Genomic DNA, 15,532 nt, shown 5'->3' on the forward strand with positions numbered 1-15,532 from the left:
ATTATACTTACTGGCTGCCCTCCCCACCAAACTGGATTGCTCTTTTCAGTGCCAGAGAGGGAGAAGGACATGTCTAATTTGTAATCGTACATGTTGTTGTCAACTATGCCATGTGTCTCTGCATACTGCCCCTAAAAAAAGTACATTAACTTGAAATAAAAATACATTGACTTAAGATTAATTGAATTCATAATTATTTCAACATAGGGCAAATACATGGAAGCAAGGAATAAGAGCAAGTTAATGTGGGGGATCAGGAAGGAATGAGAATTATTATATTGTTAGATTTTGCCAGATATATGATTGCGAATGGCTTCTGATGCAATCTGGAGTCAATAGTTTGACTTTCAGTCAAAATATTTGTTTGAGTTTTTTTAAAGAGGTGATCAAGAGGATTAATAAGTACACTATAGTAGATGTTGTCTACATGGAGTTAAGTAAGGCCTTTGATAAGGTACTCTATGGTAGGTGAGTCTGGAAAGTAAAAACACATGGGTGAGCTGACCAAAAGGGTACAAAGTTGACCTAGTGGTAGGAGGCAGAAGGTAGTAATAGAGGGTTGTTCTCAAATTGAACAGGCGTGTAAACAGGAGTGCACCACAGCGACCAGTGCTGGGTGTCCTGTTGTTCATATATATTTAGATTTTGGGTTCAAAAGTAGGTAGCATGTTTAATGATCTTGCAGATGACACTAACATTTATGTTAATATTATATTAATGGTCAGTGAAGAAGGTTGTCTAAGGATACAGAAGAACATTGATCAACTTAGAAAGAGAACCAAGGAATGGGAGATGGAATTTAACTTGGACAAATGCAAAGTGATGCATTTTGGAAAATTAAACAACACCAAGTCACACGTGGTGAATGGAAGTTATTTTGAACAAAAAAACCTTAGAATACAAGTACATTATTCCTCAAAAGTTGAAGAACACAAATAGTATGTTTGACTTAATTGAGTACAAGAGTTGCGGTGTCATATTATAATTTACAAAATATTAAATTGACCATACTCCCTGTGCAGTTTTGCTCACAGATCTGGTATTGTATGCAGTTTGTGATGACGCTATAGGAATGATGTGATTATGCTAGTGATGGTGTAGCAAAGATTCGCAAGGATGCTGCCTGGACTGGAGGACTTGAGTTAAAGGAGAGTTTGGATAGGCAGAAACTTTTCTCTGGAGTGAGGGAGGCTTTTGGGTGACATTATAGATATTCATTAAATTATGATGGACATAGACGGGTACGTTGGCACTGTCTTTCTCCTAGGAATGGGAAGTCCGAAATTAGAGGGCCTAGGTTTAAGATGAGAATGGAAAGAATTAAAGGGGATTCGAGGGGCAAGTTTTCCGCTCGGAGTATGGTGCATGTCGAGGATGAGCTGCCCGGGTAGGATGAAGAGGCAAGTACAATTATCAATCATTTGAATAGTTACATGATGGGGAATGCTTAGATCTCCAGACGTTGATCTCCAGGCTGCAGAGGAGATGAGAACAGTCACTCTTCCTGTGGGGAAAGGTTTGCTTCTAATGCAAGGGACTTCCTGCAGAACTGGTGTCTTAAAACTCTAAATCTGGTGGGAGAGTACTTTGGAGGCGAGACCTTGGAAAATAAGTAAGTAATCTGCATTCTGCAATGAGCATATTTCAAAACCTGTCCCTAATGGATATCTACTTTATCTATTTACAGATAAAATGGAAATAAAAGTAGAGAATGTTGCAAATATTCAGAGAAGACTAGAGCTAATTTCTATGGGGCATGAAATGGAGTCAATTTCTCAGAATAACATTATTTCATCAGAACTCTGTTTCTCCATCCAAAATTCCAGCAACCTTTCAAGCTGTTTTACATATCCAGCATTAGTGGTTTTATTTGCAATTCAACATTTTTTTTAATTTTGCTGTTTGCATTATTTCAAATAACCTGGATGCAATCAAAATGGGTATAAACTAAACGCCACGAGTTATGATTTTCAACTGCTTTCCTGATTTTGTGAAGATAGATATTTTCTAGAATCACTGTGACACTGCAATAGCCCCACAGACGTTCTATAGCTCCTGCACAGTATAATTTTTTATCATCCAAAGCCAACCTAGGTGGGGTGCAAATTCCTAAATATTGGCAATATCCTAAAATTAAAGTGAAATAGGAAATTTCAAGATTTTTTCCATGTTTCCATTATTTAGTGTATCCATGGCAGCAAGCTGAGTCACTGAGGATGACTAAGTTAATGTCCACTGACTAACTTGCTTACTACTGTGCCTGTGCTGCAGTTTTTATAATCTAATTTTCAAAGTTACACGCAGAATGGAAACTTGACAGAAAGTCACTGTGGCTTAAATGAAAAACTTACCGTGACAATTGTGTAATGATTGGGAAACGTTTTAGTGGGATACATAGGTCTCAGATACTTGGCGTGTGTTCCACAGGATCCTGGAATAATTACATCAAGTTTAGTTATATTTTTAAACAGTCACGATATTTCACAACAGTTCATTTGCAGCTTCTTGGAATGACAGTGCTGTAGTTTGAGTAACAATTAGTCAATATAGTTCAAAAACAGAATGCATAAAATATAGCTTGGGATATTTGGATTGCAATTGTTTTGTAACTCCAGTCATCACACAACTGCAATCCAGTGTATAATCCAGATTGAAACAAAGTGAGGCTCCATAAAATCAAAGATAATGTTGTAATTCACTGAACTAAACATTTAAGTGCATCAATGCAAATAATAAGGAACTACTTTTGCCGACAAACCCATCAGAAACAGTCCAACAGAAAATAATAGAAATGCAGCAAAATGTAAAGAGATGAACTTTGTTGAGAATGTTTGGAAGTTCTCTATCTGCTTCGCATTTATTTGTTGTATATGAGACAGAAACAAAGCAGAACTTCCAATCCAAACTTCAAAAGACACCTGCAATTTCTTCCTCTATCTTAGTGGAGAAAAATCCACTTTTCCCATATTCTGATTTACAGAACATCTTACCTTTATTAAAAGCAAGTCATTTCTTTTGGTTCTAATATGAACAAGAGTAGTTCTGTACAGTGCTAGTTTGAGGAAATGGATAACATCTTCCGAGAAGCCCTTGAGTCGACGGAATGATCCATATTCGAGGACTGTGACAATCCTGAATGAGTATGCACTGCTGGCACAGACCTCAGCAGTAAGTGTTTAGAGGACTGCATGCCAAAGAAGACATTACGAGTGTTCCCCAACTGGAAACCATGGATAGAAACATAGAAAATAGGTGCAGGAGTAGGCCATTCGGCCCTTCGAGCCTGCATCGCCATTCAATATGATCATGGCTGATCATCCAACTCAGTATCCTGTACCTTCCTTCTCTCCATACCCCCTGATCCCTTTAGCCACAAGGACCACATCTAACTCCCTCTTAAATATAGCCAATGAACTGACCTCGACTACCTTCTGTGGCAGTGAATTCCAGAGATTCACCACTTTCTGTGTGAAAAATGTTTTTCTCATCTCGGTCCTAAAAGATTTCCCCCTTATCCTTAAACTGTGACCCCTTGTTCTGGATTTCCCCATCATCGGGAACAATCTTCCTGCATCTAGCCTGTCCAACCCCTTAAGAATTTTGTACGTTTCTATAAGATCCCCCCTGAATCTTTTAATTTCTAGCGAGTATAAGCCAAGTCTATCTAGTCTTTCTTCATATGAAAGTCCTGGCATCCCAGAAATCAGTCTGGTGAACCTTCTCTATACTCCCTCTATGGCAAGAATGTCTTTCCTCAGATTTGTAGACCAAAACTGAACCATGAGGTCCATTCCCAGGTGAAGGCCAAGCCTGCAGCATTCAAGTCGAACGATCCAGTATTGGTAATCTACATATGACCAACACAAACTCATAAAGGATGCCGAGGAAATTCCAAGCCAAGCTAGAATCCTAGGATAACAAACTGAAGTCAGGCAATATTGCTAGAACAACAAAGCTCCACCTGATAAACACAATGCATTCTATGCTCGCTTTGAACAGAAGGTCAGTGGGATGACATAATCTTGCACAACATCCTCGGGTGAGCCTGTATATATTGTTATTGTGGAAAATGCAAGATCGGCCTTCCTAAGAGTGAACCCATGAAAGGCGACTGGTCTGGATGGAGTTGCCAGCTGCATCTTCAGGAACTGGGCAGACCATCCGTCAGGAGGATTTAACCTCGTCTTACTGTGGCAGACATAAGATCGGCTTTCCCGAGAGTAAATTTGCAGAAATAAACTAGTAAGGAGTCCCTGGCTGCATCTTCTGGATCTGCCATGTCTTCAGCACCTGTGTGTATCAACTTTCACAGAGATCTTTAACCGCTCATTACTCAATTCTGAGGTCACCACCTGCTTCATAAAGACCACTATCATTACTGTACTGTATAAAAGTAAGGTAGCATACCCTACTGACATCCACCCTTCATGAACTGGTTTGAGAGACTGGTGATGGTACACCCTAACTACATGCTTTCATGCTGCCTTGGAAAAACAACCACAGCTCTTCCCGCTCCAAAGACGGCCAGCTCCGCAATGTCAGGTCCGCATGCTCCGCGACTGGAGCCCTCAGGTTGGTCCCGGCCCGAGGCCGCCGCAGGCTCCACGATGTTAGGCCCAACGATTCCGGAGACCCAACAGGGAAAAAGTGGGGTCCACGTACAGGGAAGAGACTAACGGTTTCCCCCACCCCACCACCCACATATACACAGCTAAAGAATAATAATAAAAACTAGTCAAGACATACATTTAACGAGACAAAAATTTAAAAAAAGACAGACGGACTATAGTCGAGCCATTGCCAATAGGCACCGCCACACCATACTTAATATAACATGTTAACATAGAAAAAGTCATTGTAATCACGGTACAATTAGAGAAATTAGCATGACCTTTTAGCAAAATGGCAAAAAAAGGTTGATTTAGGCACTCGATCGTGAAAAAGGCATTATCTTGGTGAAATCACCAAAAAAGGCATGAAAAGGCACATGGCATTTATAGCAAAATCCTGGCTCTAGTTACCAGGCTTTTGACTGGTCCTTCCATAAGCGAAGGTATGGTTTGATTCACCTCTACCCCATTGAAGACAGTAGATTTTGTCTCTGGAACTGAAGCACTATAATGCACTACAATGCTGAGAACTATATTCTGCACACTGTATCTTTCCCTTTGATCTATCTATTGTATTGGAGTTTGACGATTGCATTTATGTACGTTATATCTGATCTGCTTGGATAGCGTGCGAAACAAAGGTTTTCACATGAATGTTAGTACATGTGACAATAATAAACCAAAATCTAGCACTCTACCCTGCATCCTGGTTATTTTTCTCTTTGCGTAAAGGGTTCAGTCCCGATCTCGGGCTCTGTCTGTATGGAGTTTGCACGTTTTCCCTGTGATCATTTGGGTTTCCTCTTGGGTTCCAGTTTCCACCCACATTCCAAAGACATGTGGGTTTACAGATTAATTTCCCCATATAAATAGCCGCTAATGTGTAGGAAGTTGATGCGATAGTGGATAACAGTGGACTAGTGTGAACGGGTGATCGACGATCGGTGTGGACTTGGTTAGTCGAAGGGCCTGGGTCCATGCTGTATCACTAAACTAAAACTACTCACTGTACTTGTGTATGACTTGAATGTACTCATGTATGGTATGTTTTGACTGCATAGCATGCAAAAAAAAATCCTCATTGTATCTTAGAACACATTACAATAAAAACCTATAACAATATTAAACCAATAATAATAACAAACACATAACAATAGCAATATACTTGCCATTTTATTGTAAAGGGAATAAAAGAACAGGTATGGTATTTGTCAAGTCAAACTGAAATGAAAGGACTAATGCTAAATTAAAATCACAAGCACACAATAGTAGGAAAAGAGCATATACCGTACAGGTGAAATGGAGTTAAAGGGGGAGGAGTGTTAGGTATGGGATAATTAGGATAAGTAATTGGTGTCTTGTGATGTCTTGAGCAAGTGAGCAGGGGGACACTGGAGGTGGCGTCCTGCAGTAAAGAAGCTTGTATGATTCCTCCCGTGTCCGAGCCTTTATTCAAGACTGTTCAAAGCATCCGAATACACAACAATTGGCGACGAGGATAAAAGAACGAAGATAAGAACAAGGCCAGCAAGAAGAATCGAAAACAAAAGTTAAAAATAGAAGTAGTATTTGGAAACAAGTGGAACAGCACCAAGCCAAATGGTTTTTGAATTGGCGCCAAAAAGAAAAAAGGTAGGAACGGGAAGCAATAGCTCAGGGAAGAGCTAGGAAAACAAGCAAGGGCAGCAAGGGTCACCAAGCACGGTGTCAGCTTACCTGGAATGTATCCAGGGCTGTGCAGCCCACAGCCAAGCCCAAGCAGCAGCCACAGATGTCGGGTGGGGACCTAGTACCGTGAAGGCCACGGACAGGTCCAGAGAAGCCACCGACAAGAGACTGTGTAGCCCACGGCCAGCCCCAGTAGCAGCCACAGACGTCAGGTGAGGGCCTAGTACCGTGTAGGCCACGGGCAGGTCCAGAGAGCCACCGACAGAGGCTGAGTCTTCAGCCCAACTGGGAACAGTCAACCCGGTGGGGGGAGAAAACAGAGAAAGCCCGGTCGGGATCAGAGTCAGCCCGACCGTGAACAGAAAAGCGGACAGGCCCGCGAGAGAAGTTGACTTGCGGCTAAAACATGAACAGTATAATCTAAGAGACTGTCCTAAAAACTGCCGCGATCGCCAGCAAAGGCATGCAGGACTGATTAGCTACAGCACCCGATTGGCAGCCGGTTTTTAACCTGCTAAAAGACTAAACTGTTAAATACCTTAAGACCTACAACATCCAAATGCCTTCAAAGTAATGGCTGAAGCAATAAATCAAGTGGAACTGTAAATTAATTGCTGAATCTGCCAAAATAAAAAAGGGAAAAAAAAAATGGAAAAGAAGTGTTTGGTCATTGAGTGAAATCCAGTTCATCATTTCGGGGTGGATAAATCAGATCCCCTTTCAAGCGGGGAATCTGCACAAAAACATTAGAAGACTTGACAGTATTGGAAATATTGTGGTTAAATGATGATATTTCAGTTTTAGTAGTGGAATAGGAGAAAGAGGGTATTCAAGTATTGCTTCTACTGGAGTATATGGAGGGTGGTAGATAGGAAAATTGTACCAACATCCATGAAATGAACTTTGGAGACGCCTGCTGTTAGGTATACAAATTGTTGCAATGTTATGGTTTCAAACTGATCTAAATGTGTTCTCAAAAATGTATAATTTTGGTTTTACAATTTTATGGTCAGAATATCAGTCAGTAATCTAAAGAGAACATTTAATAGTAAGATTAAACAAGAACTTACCAGTTTGAAGTTTGATCTGTATTTTATGAGGAGTTACGATGAGGGATTACGTGAAGAAGCCCGCTCAGGGCGCAGGTGCGGCATGCTTCCAAGCAGCGGTGTGGAATCACAGACAGACACGTATTTGAAGTAACATAGTAAAGAATAAAGAGACATCAATTATCAGTTTGATCCATGTAATGAGGGTGGGAGCAGAGGGCACGTAATCCCTCATCGTAACTCCTCATAAAATACAGATCAAACTTCAAACTGGTAAGTTCTCGTTTAATCTTACTATTTTACTTCGGAGTCACGTGAGTGACTTCGTGAAGATTTCAAAGCTCTGTGATTTCAAACCGTGTAACAGTTTTACTCACTCACTACCGAAAGCTCTTGAGGAAGGAAGTGTTATTGTAATCAACCAATGAATCTGTTTTGAAAACAAAACGGTATTTATTAACAATAACAAAAGAAAATAGCTCCCCCGGGCTTTAAATTAAATATTTGCAGTTTCTAAAATTCTGGCTGCAAATACGTCAGGTTCCACCAACGGCTTATGATAAAATGTTCGGAATGTGGATTCCCGTGACCATCCTGCTTTGTTGAGGATTATGTCAACAGGCACATCCATCCTTGCTGCCGATGATGTGGATGCTGCCCTGGTGGAATGAGATTTAAATATATTAATGTTTATCCCAGCAGCTTCCAATACCTGTTTCAACCATCTTGAAATGGTTTGGCTTGTTACCCTGCCATGTGGCTTTCTGTGGCTGACCCATAAGGCTCTCTCACTTCCTCGGATATTATGGGTTGTGTCAATGTAAATGTTTATGTGGGTCACCACACACAATCGTGGCTCTAGTGGGTAAGCCCGGAATGCCACTAGCGTGTTGGATGTTCCTGGCCTGGACTGTTTTATCAGACCTTGTATTGTGAAGGTGATCTGATCTGACGTTGTCTCCATGTTGTCCAGTCGAAGTTTATGTAAGGACTGGACCCTCTGAGCAGATACTAGCGCCATCAGCATGAGCGTTTTTAAAGTCAATTGCTCTAAACTGAGAGATCTTGCTGGTGGTCTGTCCCGAAGGTATGCGAGTACAATACTGACATCCCAAATTTGTGTATATCTAGGGTTGGGGGGCTTGCTGTTAAATATGCCCCTCATTAGTTTGACCACCAGCGGATGGGATCCCATGGGCTGATGTCCTGCAGGTTTGAGGTAGTTAGAGAGTGCACTACGTGCCGTGTTGATGGCACTGTAGCTCATATCTTCACGATGATGTAAATCCGCCAGGAACTCCAGAACATCCGCTACTGTGGCTGTTTTGTAAGCAGTCCCCGTTTTCTGGCAGTACGTTTCCCATTTCCTGATGCTGGTTAGGTACTGCCTCTTTGTGGATGTTCTCAGGGATGCTGACATGGTGGCGATGGTTTGTTGCGATAACCCCAGATCCAGGTAAGGTCGGTCTAGAATCTGCAACCCAGGAGATTCATGTCTTTGTGGCATGGGTGGCTGATGCCTGATACTGGGTGAGTCAGTAACCCTGGATGACTGGGGAACACCATAGGTGCTTCCACCACCATGTCATGGAGAATTGGGAACCATGGCTGTGTAGGCCAGTCGGGCACTACCAAAATTCCAGACGCTGAATCCGTCTGGATTTTTCGAAGTACCCGACTAATGAGGCAGAAGGGAGGAAAGGCATAGAAAACAAACTTTCCCCAATCCAGCGTAAATGCGTCTACCGCTGCTGCCTCCGGATCTGGTTCCCACGCGACATAGATAGGTAGTTGGTGATTCAGTCTTGATGCAAATAAATCTATATCTGGCTTCCCATATTGCTTTACAATTTTAGCGAATGTTTTAGGATTTAACATCCATTCGATGTTGTCATTGAATTTACGTGACCTGGTGTCCGCCACTGTGTTTAGCTTACCTGGTAGATAGGTAGCTGAAAGCCAAATATGTCTTTCGACACACCATTGCCAAATCGTATTGACCAATTTGTCGCATGATAAAGATTTTATGCCGCCCATATGGTTAATATAAGCCCCCACCGTTGTATTATCTATTTGTAATCTAACATGCAAGTGATGCATATTAGATGCATATGCTTTCAAACCATAAAAGGCGCCCAACATTTCCAAAGAGTTAATGCCCAGTGTAGATAGTAATGATGATTCTGAGTTAGTCCATCTACCACCTGTGCTGAATATGGAGTTAGTTGCTCCCCAGCCTTGAGCACTAGCATCTGTTTGGAGTACTAAAGTAGCATTAGTAATAACAATAGGACTATAACTGTGCCAAATATTTTGTATCCACCACTGTAGCTCTGATATTGCTTCAGGGGGTATCGTCATGACCCGGTCATAATGACCTTTGTGCTGTTTTAGTGCCTTTATCTTTGCTCTTTGCAAATTTTGATAGTGCAAAGGTCCAAATTGGATAGCTGGGAATGCTGCTACCATTTTGCCAATTACTGCTGCCACTTGTCGAATAGTTGGTCTTTCCTTTATCTTTAAGTTATTACATGATTGTATCAATGCAATCATCTTTTCCCTTGGCAGGGTAATAGTCATTTGGACTGAGTTAATTGTGAAACCCAGATAGTCCATAATTGTGGATGGATTTAACTTGGATTTATCTGGATGTAAGACAAAGCCTAGAGTCTCTAGGAGCTGTTTAGTAGCTGATACTGCTGCTACAGCCAATTCCATAGTTTTCCCAACTATGAGGATGTCGTCCAAATATGCCATGACTATATGGTTTCGTTTTCTTAACGTTGCCATGGCTGGTTTTAATATTTTAGTGAATAGTCTTGGAGCTGAAGTAAGCCCATTAGGCAGTGCTTTATACTGCCAAAGCTCCCCCATCCAGATAAATTTAAGATATCTGCTATAATCCTTATGTATAGGTACTAGATAGTAAGCATCTTTGAGATCGATGCTGGCCATATAGTATCCTTTGGAAATCAGTTGTCTAGCAGTCACAAATGTTTCCATTTTGAAATGTATATACTTAACAAATACATTCAAGGATGTCAAGTCAATGATGATGCGACATCCACCATCCTTTTTACTCTTAGTAAATATGTTGGAAACAAATTCCAAGGGCTCATGAGTAGTTTTTTCTATGACCCCTTTGTTTATAAGCCTCACCAGTTCAGCTTGTCCCTCCTGTTGTTCCTTGTTGGAGAGTACAAATGCCCTCTCGGGCATATGTTGAACTGGCGGTATATTTGAGATAAATTCTATTTTATACCCTCGAATACTATTAAGTATATATTTATCATCTGTGATCCTTCCCCATGCTTCTTTGAACAAGTGTAACCTTCCCCCTGTTAGTAAGTCACCCTTATTCTCGATATGCGGGTAGGAACCAGATCCACCTACCTCCATGGTTATTGGCGGGGTTGTGGTTTTTTCTTTTTGAGTGTTCTTCCCTGTCGACGTGCTGGCGATGTTGGGGGGAGGCGCATTTTCCAGGGGGTCCGCTGCAGGCCCTGACCTAAAAAAGGTTTCTGGGGATAGTGCGGCCCCAAGCTTTGACCAGTCGCATATTCGGGACGCCGACTGGTAGATGCAGTGGTGTGCTGCCGCCTGGGTGGAATGAAGAGCTTTGGTATGTTCGCTGCCGGTGGTGCCCTCATGAGGCTAAAGGTCTTAGACGCCTCCTCCATCTCTTTGAGCTGTTTGTTCAAGTCCTTCCCAAATAAAAATGAGTCGGTCTCTACTGATGGAGCTTTGCACAATCCTGCAAATTTAGGATTGAGGGCCGGCCTGATGTTGTCTCTTCTCAGGTTATTCAGCTCATATTGTGTCGTGCACATGAGTGCCAGGACATCCTGTTGGTGAGATGTCATATCTACGGTCTCGACACCCCGCGCATAGGCTGTTATAGCCGCCGTCAGGAGGCGAAGAATGCGCTGGAGTTTGACCTCCTGTGTCCGAATCGGTCCCCCCACGTTGCCCCATATTTGAGGATTGAGGCTCTTGACCTTGAGAGCCTCACAATTATCCGGGGCTGTGTGCTCCTCAAGCACTTGGGCGAGCACCTTCTCCTGCAGTGGTTTGTTGGAGAGATGGTTTATGCTGGCAGCCATCCTAGGCTCCAGTGGTGCTCCAACCCGTGGGGTAGCGACGAATCGGCTTACGACCCCCAGCAGCTCTTCCTGCACACCCTGCTCTCTTTCGGCTCCTTCCGCCTGCCCCATACTCAGACCAGCCTGCCCCTGGTCACCGATGCTAACCTCCCATTCCTGGTCCGAGGTCGCAAAGGGAGGTGCCGGACTCAGCACCATGGAGGGGGCGCCTGTCCTGTCTGACCGAGAGCGCTGCTGCTCCCGGTAGACCATCCCCTCCAATAGCTGCTGGATGCAGCTTAGGCGGCTGTCTCTCCCCCGCTTTGGGGTGGACATTTCCTCCTCCGACGAGTCGGAATCGACCGGCCGGTTTGTCTTCCGGGTGGCTTTCCCAGCCCGCCGTGTAGGCTCTGGCGTGACTGGGACCGGCTCGGTCTGAGGAATTTCAAACCGCTGTTCAAGCGGTAGTACCGCCGGTTGCTGCCCCGCTGGAATTGACTCCTCTGGTGGAGTTAAAGCTCGGGCAGGTCTACTAGCGAGTTTTCTACGTTGGGACATGTTTCTTCCAAAAGAACCAACACCAACTCGCTCCGTTCCCAACGCACCGTTCACTTACCTGATGGTGCGCTTTTAAAGTGCAGCTGGAGAGCCTGACTCCAGCTGCCGCCGCTGTTGCACTTGCTGGCGTAATGCCGCACCTGCGCCCTGAGCGGGCTTCTTCACGAAGTCACTCACGTGACTCCGAAGTAAAATTGCTGTTTTGAATCACTGTTCAAATATGCTTGGTGGACTGTGGTACTTTACATTCAAAGTTATTTTGTTTCAGACTTATAAATTACTAAATTGTAAAAGAAAATGGATAGAAAAAGTACCATATGGCATGGGTTACATAATACCTTTTCATGCTGATAAGATCAAGATTCAAGATTCAATTTAATTGTCATTTGGACCCCTTGAGGTCCAAACGAAATGCCGTTTCTGCAGCCATACATTACAAACAAATAGACCCAAGACACAACATAATTTACATAAACATCAATCACATCGCTGTGATGGAAGGCCAAAAAAACTTATCTCTCCACTGCACTCTTCCCCCCTCCCCCCCTCGATGTCAGAGTCAAAGTCAAAGCCCCCGGCTGGCGATGGCGATTGCCTCGCGGCCATTAAAGCCACGCCGGGTGGTGCGAGGTCGCACACCGGGTCTTGATGTTGGAGCCCCCGGCGTGCGCTCGCAGAGTCCCGCGGCCATTCCAAGCCGCGCGGGGCGGTGATGTCAGGCCCCGCTCCAGTAGCTCTTCAACCCCGCAACTCGGGCGGGAGAAGTCGCCGTTGCGAGAGCCCTGAAAAGCGGTCTCCCTCCAGGGACCCGCGGGCTCCCGGTGCCGCCGTCCACCAGACCTGCAGTTGCAGCCTCCGAATCTCCGGAGGTCGGGCCGCAGCAGCAGCAGCGCTCCACCACCGCTCCACCCGCTCTGGACTCGGCCAGCTCCGCGACGGTGAGGTGAGTCGTCGGCACCAGAGTTCCCGGTCTTCTCCTGTTGGAGGCCGCTCCTCGTTGCAGCCCCAACGACAACGGAGACCCGACAAGAAAAGGTCGGGTCTCCCGTGCAGGGAGAGATTTAAAAGTTACCCCCCTCCCACCCACCCCATCCCCACCCCCCCCCCCCCCCCCCCCCCCCCCCCCCACACCCCAACAAAAAAAACAACAAAAACTACATAGAAACATAGACAAAAAATAACGCGGACGGGCTGCAGAGGCCGCTGCTGACGAGAGTCGATAAAGATATGAATCCATATAACCATATAACTATATAACAATTACAGCACGGAAACAGGCCATCTCGACCCTACAAGTCCGTGCTGAACAACATTTTTCCCTTAGTCCCACCTGCCTGCACTGATACCATAACCCTCCATTCCCTTCTCATCCATTTGCTTATCCAATTTATTTTTAAATGATACCAACGAACCTGCCTCCACCACTTCCACTGTAAGCTCATTCCACACCGCTACCACTCTCTGAGTAAAATCCATATATAAGTATCATATTACGGGAGCAGAATTAGGCCATTCTGCCCTTCGAGTACTGCACCATTCAACCATGGCTGATCTAGCTATCACTCCCAAACCCATTCTCCTGCCTTCACCCCATAACCCCTGATACCCTTACTAATCAAATCAATCTCCACCTTAAAAACATCCAAGGACAGCCTCTACAGCCATCTGTGGCAATGAATTCCACAGATTTACCACCCTCTGACTAAAAAATAAATTCCACCTCATTTCCTTTCTCAAGGTATGTCTTTTTATTTTGCGGCTATGCCCTCTTGTCAGAGATTCTCCCACTAGTGGGAACAACCTCCTCACATCCACTCTATGCAGGCCTTTCACTATTCGGTAAGTTTCAGCTTTCAACTTTCTAATGTCATGGGCCCTCATCCTTCTAAAATCCAACGAGTACAGGCCCACTACCATCAAATGTGCATCAGATGTTAACCCATTCATTCCTGGGATCATTCTGGTAAACCTCCTCTGGATCCTCCCCAAAGCCAGCATATCTTTCCTCAGATTTGGGGCCTAAAATTGCTTACGATATACCAAACGTGGCCTGCGAGTACTGTATAAAGCCTCATTATTACACCTCTGTTTTTATATTCTAGTCTTATCGAAAAAAATGCTAACGTTGCATTTTCCTGCCTTACCACCAATTCAAATTGCAAATTAACTTTTCAGGAACCTTGCACCAGCACTCCAAAGTCACTTTGACCCTTTGATTTCTGAATTATCTCCCCATTTAGAAAATAGTCTCTGCCTTTATTCCTGCGACCAAAATGCATAACCGCACATGTTGCTACACTGTATTCCATCTGCCACTTCTCTGCCCACTCTCTCAACCTGTCCAAGCCTTCTGCAGAGTGGTTTGGGAATGGCTCCATCCAGGACTACAAGAAATTGCAGCAAATTGTAGTCGCAGCCCAGGCCATCACACAAACCAACCTCCTTTCTATGGACTCCATTTATACCTCAAGCTGCCTCGGATAGACCAGCAGTATAATCAAGGATGAGTCGCACCCTGACCACTCCCACTTCTCCCCTCGCCCATCAGGTAAAAGGTATAGAAGTGTGATAACGCACACCATCAGATTCAGGGACAGTTTCTTCCCAGCTGTTATCAAGCAACTGAATCATCCTACCACAACCAGAGACCAGGGCTGAACTATTATCTACCTCTTTGATGACCCTCTGACTATCCTTGATCAGACATTGCTGGCTTTACCTTTCACAAAATGTTATTCCCTTATCAAGTATCTATGCCCAGCACCAACCCCAATGGAACACTACTAGTCACTGGCAGCCAACCAGAAAAGGCCCCCTTTATTCCCACTCTTTGATTTTTGCCATCCAGCCAACTTTCTATCCATACTTGTATCTTCACTCTAATGCCATGGGCTCTCATCTTCATTAGCAGCCTCACAAGCAGCACTTTATCAAAGACCTTCTAAAAATCCAGATAAACAATATCTACTAACTTTTCTTTGGCTGACTTCAGATTTTTGTACCAGGTGCTTCTAAGTTCTCAGAAACCTCATCCTTTATAATGGACCTATAAACCTTACCAATAGTTTTCCGGTCTTTAGCTTCGCTCTCTTCTTCAACATCGGAGTAACATTCACAATTTTCTAATCCTCTGGAATACTCCTGCCTTTAGTGATTCTTCAAAGATCACCACTTTGATCTCCACAATCTCGAAAGCCACCTCTTTCAGAACCCTGGTCCGTAGTCCATTTGGTTCACGTGACTTATCCACCTTCAGATCTTTCTGCTTCCCAAGCACCTTCTCCTTAGTAATAGCCACACCAGTAACTTCTGTCCCTTGACTCCCTTGAATTTTAGGCAAATTGCTGATGTCTTCTGCTACGAAGACTGACACGAAAAATATATTCAATTCATCTGACATATCCTTATTCCCCGTTATCACTTCTCCAGCATCATTTCCCAGTGGTCCAATGTCCACTCTTGCCTCTCTTGCTCTATATATACCTGAAGAAACGTTTGCTATCCTCTTTTATATTGTTGGCTAGGTTACCTTCATTTTTCATCTTTTCTCCCTACATTGCCTTAT

At 43.9% G+C, this 15,532-nt stretch overlaps 1 protein-coding gene across 1 annotated transcript in view; it reads right to left on the reverse strand.

Annotated features, from left to right (window-relative positions):
- LOC129697254 (ectonucleotide pyrophosphatase/phosphodiesterase family member 3-like) overlaps positions 1-15,532 on the reverse strand; it is a 95,020-nt gene that overhangs the window by 58,342 nt on the left and 21,146 nt on the right. Inside the window, exons 6-7 of the mRNA XM_055635609.1 lie at positions 2,352-2,431; positions 12-131 (exon numbers count right to left, since the gene is read on the reverse strand). Coding sequence (XP_055491584.1) covers positions 12-131; positions 2,352-2,431 — 200 coding nt within the window. The remainder of the gene's footprint in view (positions 1-11; positions 132-2,351; positions 2,432-15,532) is intronic.

The sequence above is a fragment of the Leucoraja erinacea genome, chromosome 5 (assembly GCF_028641065.1).
Source record: "Leucoraja erinacea ecotype New England chromosome 5, Leri_hhj_1, whole genome shotgun sequence".
Lineage (NCBI taxonomy): Eukaryota > Metazoa > Chordata > Chondrichthyes > Rajiformes > Rajidae > Leucoraja > Leucoraja erinaceus.